At 35.9% G+C, this 9,627-nt stretch overlaps 1 protein-coding gene across 1 annotated transcript; it reads left to right on the top strand.

Moving 5' to 3' along the window:
* Positions 1-212: 212 nt before the first annotated feature.
* On the top strand, positions 213-8,182 carry LUM (lumican). The gene is made up of 3 exons (XM_012469353.2): positions 213-551; positions 2,943-3,825; positions 7,395-8,182. Exons 2-3 carry the CDS (start codon positions 2,964-2,966, stop codon positions 7,547-7,549), a joined length of 1,017 nt encoding a protein of 338 aa, XP_012324776.1. The 5' UTR covers positions 213-551; positions 2,943-2,963; the 3' UTR covers positions 7,550-8,182.
* Positions 8,183-9,627: the final 1,445 nt, after the last annotated feature.

The following is a 9,627-nucleotide window of genomic DNA, read 5'->3' on the forward strand; positions in this document are numbered from 1 at the left end:
ATATAAAGTGATGGGCAAAGGGATTCAATTCCTCTGAGTCTGTTCATTTGCTTTTTCCTGAAATTATTTGTCCTGCTTATGATTTATGAGCTCTTTAGATGAACATTGTAGTTGGCTGAGCACATTGCACTTAACTGTTGCCACAGCCACAGATGTAAAGAGGCTTGTAAGAGAAATGTTCTCACAGTGAGCTTCCTTATTTGAAACAGGACTCAATTCTTGGTTAAAAGCTACGGTGTTTGAGCTAGTTTAACACGTATCTCTCTCCCATTCCATAGGGAGTGAGCTGGGCTGTCCTTCCTCCCCACGTTCACCTGCACTTCGTTAGAGAGCAGTGTTCACATGCCACACCACAAGATCCCCACAATGACATAACTCCATTCAGAGACTGGCGTGACTGGGCTGGGTCTCCCCACCCCCCTTCAGCTCTTGTATCACTCAGAATCTGGCAGCCAGTTCCGTCCTGACAGAGTTTACAGCATATATTGGTGGATTCTTGTCCATAGTGCATCTGCTTTAAGAATTAACAAAAGCAGTGTCAAGACAGCAAGGTAAGTGCTGTTTTAACTATCGCACTGGGGATGCTAACTGTTTGGGACAGCGTTTTTTGTAACAGGAACAGGAAAAATTCCAGAGCAATTTTGCCAATTGCTATTCAACAGCAAATCCACAGTTTTGAACATTAACTTTCACATTTTGTTTAATATGTTTTCCATGATTTATAGACTTAAGATTTTATACAATATATGTTGTTTTGCATGGCAAGGGGAGTTATAAAAAGTTTCAAGGTTAGAATGAGAAAACAGTTAAGTAAACACAGTGAAAAAATATATAGAAATTAAAATGTTTGTTATGTATCCTAATTAGTATATATGTTAGTTTTGGACCCTAATATTGGGGCAAAGAAAAGTCATTTTTATCGGCATTCAAAATACATTTCAATAAGTATATTTTGACAATTTGTTACAATTTACAATAAACATTCCATGTTATAAAACGTGAGTCAAAAGATTTAGAGACTCCATGGATTATTTCTGTTTTGTTAATTTAAAATATTTGTTTTTTGGATATATGCCTTAAGGAATGAGTTTTAAAAGAAATTCTGGGAAATGATTTAGTTTTTGAAAACAGCATTTTTTTCTATAGCCACAGGTATTTGAAAAAACAGAGGGAAGTACAGTCTGATTTTGCCTCATAGTGGAGTCATTATATGGTTTCAAACTCTCGTTGAATTCAGCATCCTTGTTTTCACTTTGCCAAAAAATATGGAAGCATTTTTTCATTACTATTTATACTCACATTATAGCTACCATGAATATTTTGGTGTATACTAAATTGAAAATAGCTTATTAATGAAGCAAGACAAATCTCTATAATATTAACATTCTATAACTTATAAATAACTCTGGGAATATGTCATCACATTCTTTTTAGTGCTATGCAATTATTATTATGACCAAGTTCTGTCAACAAAATTAAATGCCCCCCCATTACAATCTTAGAGAGTGATTTACTGAGAATCTGGCTACATGTTACATTATGTCAGCAATCAAAGTATTTCTAACAACTGTTTTATAATGTTCCATCTGATCTGAAATAAGTGCCTTATCATTTCAAATTAAAGCAAATAGAAGATATTTTCAGTTTCTAACCCCAAAGATCCTACTTGATTCAAAAGCTTGTAATCATACTTTCATAGGAAGATACAATATTCTAAGTTATCTGTTAGAATGTAGATCTTTCTTTACATTAATGATTTCTCTCCCAGGGCTACCAAGCGTGACTCAGCTACAACTCTTCACTCTATAGAAGTCTAACTCTTGTATCATAATTTCCCCTTGTCTAAATTGCTAACCCTGTACTTCCTTAAGACATTGAACTGTACTTTTTTGAACCTCACCTTAGAAACATGTTCCTATGGCAAGATAACTGTTACACATTATTTTAAACTCATATTCTCAAATGAATAATTTCCTAGATAGCTCCTGATGCCAGTGTTAAATCCAAACTTTAAAGACATCCCACGTCTCTCTCATCTCCAACCTGTGAGGCTACTAAAAGCCATATAAGCAAACCATGGCATCTTCACTTTTGGCATGATGAAGGTGGAGAACTTGTGAGTAATTGAGAGATACTATAAACTCTAATTTAAAGCTTGGAAAATACTATCTTTCTATACCTGTTGAATCTCTTTCCAGATTGAGAAAGTCTTAGAATGTGTGACATTTTCATGATAAGTAAACATTCATAATTATTAAATATTACTAACATTTAATTTAATAAATAACTAATTTATGAAATTAGTTTCAGAACTCAGTTTTGCAATGCGCTTTAAAAAGTATGGAACATTAAGCACATCTTGAATTAGTATGCATGCACACCAGCACCAGGAATTCTGTTCTCCTTCCTCAGAACCAGCAATAACCAGACACTTTTAAAGGAATGTACCTTCCATTTCCCTCCCACATACAAGCAAAACCACAGGTTGCCCATATTCCCGTAAGGATCTTCTTCATGAGTCATTTTAATGATGTCGAATGGTAGGGTGGAGTATACAGTTTACAATTGTCTTCTCATTCTCGTTTTTTGAGAGATGATCTGAAGCAGTAGTCTAATACAGGGGTCAACGAGCACCACCCAGAAACCTCTTACAGGAAGGCATTTCATTAAGAACCTAAAGAGATTGACTGGAACAATTAGGCCTGGCTCTCCCAGAAGGGGGCGCACATGTATGCAATCTAACCTGAAACCTGCTCGCCCCACAGTTTGTAAACGTACACCTTTGTCCTCATACCTAAATAAAAATGTAAAAGACGCCGTTAGGGCACTAAAAATAGCTATAAAATGACAAAATGAGCATTTTCTAATGCATTTAGTGTTGTAAATTGTATTTTCTTGAAAGTATATTATTTTATATTAATAAATGTCTCATCTTTATTTAGGATTCAAACCATTTGCCAAAAATGAGTCTAAGTGCATTTACTATCTTCTTGGCATTGATTGGTGGTACCAGTAGCCAGTACTATGATTATGATTTTCCCTTATCAATTTATGGGCAATCATCACCAAACTGTGCACCAGAATGTAACTGCCCTGAAAGCTACCCAAGTGCCATGTACTGTGATGAGCTGAAATTGAAAAGTGTGCCTATGGTGCCTCCTGGAATCAAGTATCTTTACCTTAGGAATAACCAGATTGACCATATTGATGAAAAGGCCTTTGAGAATGTCACTGATCTGCAGTGGCTCATTCTAGATCACAACCTTCTAGAAAACTCCAAGATAAAAGGGAGAGTTTTCTCTAAACTGAAACAATTGAAGAAGCTGCACATAAACTACAACAACCTGACAGAGTCTGTGGGCCCACTTCCCAAATCTCTGGAGGATCTGCAGCTCACTCATAACAAGATCACAAAGCTGGGCTCTTTTGAAGGACTGGTGAACCTGACCTTCATTCATCTCCAGCACAATCGGCTGAAAGAGGATGCTGTTTCAGCTGCTTTTAGAGGTCTTAAATCACTCGAATACCTTGACTTGAGCTTCAATCAGATGACCAAACTGCCTTCTGGTCTCCCTGTCTCTCTTCTAACTCTCTACTTAGACAACAATAAGATCAGCAACATCCCTGATGAGTATTTCAAGCGTTTTAATACACTGCAGTATCTGCGTTTATCTCATAATGAACTGGCTGATAGTGGAATACCTGGAAATTCTTTCAATGTGTCATCCCTGGTTGAGCTGGATCTGTCCTATAACAAGCTTAAAAACATACCAACTGTCAATGAAAACCTTGAAAACTATTACTTGGAGGTCAATGAACTTGAGAGTAAGTAAAAAGCTGTTCCTGTGTTTGATGTGTCCTTAAGTGTTTAAATGACTGAGCTATGCAACACAAATATTGCATCTGGCTTCATTAAACAAATAAAATGTCAGCCGGGCTCATGCCTGTAATCCCAGTACTTTGGGAGGCAGAAGCAGGTGGATCACGAGGTCAGAAGTTTGAGACCATCGTGGCCAACATGGTAAAACCCCCTCTCCTCTAAAAATACAAAAATTAGCTGGGTGTGGTGGTGGGCACCTGTAATCCCAACTACCCAGGAGGCCGAGGCAGGAGAATTGCTTGAACATGGGAGGTGGAGGTTGCAGTGAGCTAAGATCACACCACTACACTCCATCTTGGGTGCAGAGCAAGATTCTGTCTCAGAAAAAAAAAATAATAATAATAATATAAAAATTAAAAAGTCAACAAAATATCCCTATACTTCAAACAAAGAATAATTCTAGCTCAATCATATATCCAATATCCTTTATTTCCTTCTTTCTCTCTCTTTTTCTTTCTCCTTCCTTCCATCCCTCTCTCCTTCCTTCCTTTCTTCCTTCCTTCCTTCCTTCCTTCCTTCCTGTCTTCTTCTTTCTGTCTTGACAGAGTCTCACTCTGTCATCCAGACTGTAGTGTGGTGGCACACTCTTAGCTCATTGCAACCTCCAATTCCCAAGCTCAAGCAATTCTCCCACCTCAGGCCACCACCACCCGGCCAATTTTTGTATTTTTAGTAGAGATGGGGTTTCACCATGTTAGCCAAGCTCGTCTTGAACTCCTGACCTCAAATGATCCATCTGCCTTGGCCTCCCAAAGTACTGGGATTACAGGCGTGAGCCACCATGCCCACCCTCATATAGCCTCATGGTCTTCCCTGACATCAACTACTTGGGACTTAACATGTAACTCTGCTGTCATGACCATCATCAGCCTCTGTTATCTCGGTTATGGTGTGTGGCCTTCACAGTGCTCTGATGAGGACTGTGAAGATTAAGGAGAAAAGGAATATGATGGGGCCTTCTAGCATTTTTTTTTTATGAAAGAGATAGTATTACAGAGCTTTTTTGTCTTAGATACAATCCTGCCCTTTAAGTAGCACAGATTCCAGTGGGAAATTGAAATTTACCATTTCCCACCAGGATAATTCTGCCATTAATCTTTGACAGAGCTTGGCAGAGGAGAAAAACCATGATTCACCGATAAGATTTTCTAAATGAAACACTGATTCACATATACACATATAAAAACACTAATTCACATATAAGTAATCATGTCTACCAAATAATCTATTGAAATGGAACATCTATATATGATGAAAATTGGTTTTCTGGCCATACCGAATAAAGGTATTGCTCTCAGAAAATATTTTAATATACCATATGTATATGATATTTGTTAATTCTGCCAGTTTCATATAACTCCTAGTAGGATTAAACATTCTCATACAGGAGACCATGCTTGCCAATTCTGAAGCACCACATGTTCTTTGTTGTTTCTGAAAAGCAGCCAAGGTAGGGGTTGGTGCTGTTTGACTGTCACACAATACCCAATCAGGCTAACATAGCTAACTCCCATTGTTGTTTACAGTGGAAAATTCACTGTGTGGCAATATGTGATCCTTCATTTTAAATATGTGTGGTTAGGAGAAAGGACAGACCAAAATGCTAAAGGAATTAAAAATGTTTGAGGGATGACGGAATACATTAGATTTGGTGGGTTGAGATTATCTGCAAGAGCAGGGCTACTTCTTTCTCTGAAACAAGAAAGAGGGATACAGATGCAGGCACATTTGGAGACATATATTGTGTGAGTAAAGGATGGAAGAGCTGGTAAGGAAGATGGGAAAAGAGGTCTGTGGGAGCAAGGCCAATGGCCTGTCAGTGCCCAGCTGAGACAGCAACCACAGTGCCCAGCACGTAGTGGTCATTTGAAAAAGTAACATAATCATTTCCTTTCTTTCTTCCTTATCTTTGACATTTGGTCAGGTGTTTTTGTTGTCTTTTCATTTATATCCTCAGTTTAGGTTATTTTGCCAGGTAGTAATCATCCATACCAACATTTCGCATTTGCTTAAAAATAGAAAAACTTCCCCTTATTTATTTTATAATATTAGGGAAGTATATAGCCAAAACAAATTGTTTTCTGTTTCAAATTTGCAAGTCTAAACATTAGCTTAATCAGAGGTCTTCCTAATGTAGAGTAATTTGGAAAAGACAGCAAAATTAAAAGGAAATTACTCAAGGACATAGTATGGTCTAGTACTGTGTGAAGTGCTTTACACAACTTAATTTAATCTTCATGCAACAAGGTAAGATAGATGTGTTGTTTCTAACAGGAAGATCAGATAAGTGTTCCAAGGTTGCCCACCTGGTAAGTGGCAGAGGTAAAATTCCAAGATGGGGCTATGCCCATCTTCTTTCCACTTTTCCTCACTTTCTCACATGTTGGTACCATAGAAAAATACCAGGAATTGACTGATGAGTTATTTTAAAAAGTATGTGTGTTTGGGGTTCCACTGAAGCCTTTGTTAACTAGAGTTTTAAAATGAAAACAAGATAAGGATTTGAAAATGAAAACAAGATAAAGGACATGAAAATAGATATGGGCAAACAGTTTTTGTGTACACACAGGTCTGTCAATTCAGTAACACTCTTGGTTTCTATTAAAAAGGTGGGTGTTGAACAAGGAGAACACATGGACACAGGGAGGGGAGCACTATACAGGGGGGTCTGTTGGTGGGGAGGGGGGATAGTGGGGGGGGTGGGGAGTTGGGGAGGGATAGCATGGGGAGAAATGCCAGATATAGGTGAAGGGGAGGGAGGCAGCAAATCATACTGCCACGTGTGCACCTGTGCAACAACCTTGCATGTTATTCACATGTACCCCAAAACCTAAAATGCAATAAAAAAAAAAAAAGAAAAAAAAAAAAAAAGTAAATCATTGTTTCATTTGTGGCAGCTTTTTGACTATTAACAAAACTAAACAAACAAACAGAAAAAAACACGTGTTCAGATGGTGGATATGCCATGATTTGTTTTTTGCTTTGGAATTTTGATCGTTGTTATGGTGTATGGTTGCTGGAATTATTTGTTTTTTGCCTTGGAATTTTTATCATTGTCATAGTGTGTATTTTCTAGAAAATTCTTTATAGATCATCTAGTTGACCCTTCTTATTTTTAGATGCAAAAACCAAGAGTACTTATATTGATGAGATTGTTCATACAACAACAGGATCCATTTATGCTTCTTCAGGTTAGACTAAATATTTCAAAAAAGTTATTAGATAATATGACACACTTATTGAATACCTTTTAAAAAACAACTTCTAGTAATAAATAAGTTCAGTTATTTGAAAGACTGCACTGAATATCTTGATCTACCATGATTAGTAAATACTGCTGTGCCATTTTAGTAGCCTGAAATATGCTTTTCATGGTTGCAAGTTCATATATATATATTATGACTTTTCTAAATGGGAACATGTCCTACTTTATAATATTTTAAACATAATTTTTTTATTGTTTTGAGCCAGTATACTGAAAAATGATTAACATTGTCTATTCTTTAATTTTTAGAGTTTGACGTAAAGAGCTTCTGCAAGATCCTGGGACCATTATCCTACTCCAAGATCAAGCATTTGCGTTTGGACGGCAATCGCATCTCTGAAACCAGTCTGCCACCGGATATGTATGAATGTCTACGTGTAGCAAATGAAATTACTCTTAATTAACATCTGTATCCTGGAACAACAATACTTTATGGTTATGTTTTTCTGTGTGTCAGTTTTCATAGTATCCATATTTTATTGCTGTTTATTACTTCTATGAATTTTAAAATCTGAGGGAAATGTTTTGTAAACATTTATTTTTTTTAAAGAGAAGATGAAAGGCAGGCCTATTTCATCATAAGGACACACACTTATACACGAATAGACATCAAACTCAATGCTTTATTTGTAAATTTAGTGTTTTTTATTTCTACTGTCAAATGATGTGCAAAGCCTTTGACTGGTTGCATGGAAATCAGCCAAATTTTATAATTCTTAAACCTTAATGGGCCCCAAAGCATGGACTAAACACATATGGATGTTTATTGTCTTGAACGAAATTATCTTGATACATTCAAATTTGTCTGGTTGAAAAATAGGTGGTAGATTTTGAGGCCAAGAATTTTGCAAAATACTAGACAAAATTTATGAAGTCTTATGCACTTAAAGAAGTATTTTTAGTATTAAGAATTTACATACTTAACTAGTGAAACTTTTCTAGAATTATTTTTCACTATAAGTCTTGTATGTTTCTTTTTGATTATTTGCATGTTATGTTTAATTAGCTACTAGCAAAATAAAACATAGCAAATGGCATCACTGTGTTTGAATTCTTGTGAAATTTATATGTTTTATATATAAAATACATAAAACAGTAGATTAGAATTCAAAAGATATATCTAGCCTGTGATGTTTTACTGATGTGAACATACGATTTTCCACCAAATAATTTGTCTACTTCTAGGATTCACTTACAAAGAGTTTTTATACACATACGTAATAAGTACTTAGATCTTACAACTTACTTAGACACTTGTCATTATTCCCATTCCTGACGTGTTTACTGATTAATATACAATAGTATTGTATTAGATAAGAAGCTGCTATATGATCTCAGCACTCACTCCTTGGTTGTCAAGAAATAACTCACAGGATGAAAAATGTTAAATGAATATAAAATTTTCTGAAAGTGATATTTTAAAAATAATTTTGTCTTGAAATGAATATGTCTGGATCACAGGTTTTGAGTTTATGAACCCATAATATCAACTTTCAGCTTTCTATATTATGAGTATTGATGAGAAATAGTAGACATATAATTTATAAAAATAACATCTCTTTTACCTAGCTAACAATAAAGCCTATGTTTGCAGCCAAATGTTGTGCAGACAAAGATCGACTCATTCCATGACAATGTATATATAGTCAAATATGTGTGTAATACAAAGCAAATGTATCTCTAAGGCATAAAATGTTTTAACATATCACTTTTAGTGACCTCTATCTTATGGTAAAGTATCCTTTCATCAAAGGATCATCATTGAGACTGAGTCAACTGGCAGATGTGTGAAATGGATATTATATTAGGTACAATGTGGATTTTTTATTCTCATGACTTTTCTACATTAAGGTAAATTCCTTGGAGTGTGATAGCCTCAGTTTATTTCTTGGTATAAACTTAAAATCTGCTTTTTTCTTGATACAACTATAATGTAGATGAATTGAAAATGCATTTTCTTTTCCCTGTCTACAAAAGTCACTATCAATCCTTGGAAACCTATTCTCAAATAGAGAGTAGGTGATGTGCCATGAATTATCTTTCAGAAAGAACATGATGGACTTGCATGAACTTTGTCTCTATACTACTTAGGAAAAACATCTCAGCTGGCAGTCTGTCTGCATCTTTAAAAGCCTTTGATTTCTCTCTATCCAAAGTCCTATGTTATCTTTATGCCTGGAAAGCAAAACTGACTTTTAAAACAGCAGTTCCCTTTGTATTTAATGTTGGTTGACAAAGACCAAGTTAAGCACATAGTGACATTTTGTTATAGAAGCATCTGGGAAAGGAACTGGATATATCCTCTTTAAGGACAACTCCTCTTATTAGAGGGAAGATTTCATCTTTTCAGGGCAAAGCTGGAGAAGAGAAGATTCCCACTTGCTTCTTCACTCACTGGGCAGCCCTAGTGGGGTGCTGAGGGAAGAAAGTCTGGCAAAAATTTTATCTGCTTTCCCCTCATCTCTCCATCCCCACCCTACTT

This window comes from Aotus nancymaae, unplaced genomic scaffold (genome assembly GCF_030222135.1).
Source record: "Aotus nancymaae isolate 86718 unplaced genomic scaffold, 86718_ANA_hifiasm-v0.15.2.pri h1tg000016l, whole genome shotgun sequence".
NCBI lineage: Eukaryota > Metazoa > Chordata > Mammalia > Primates > Aotidae > Aotus > Aotus nancymaae.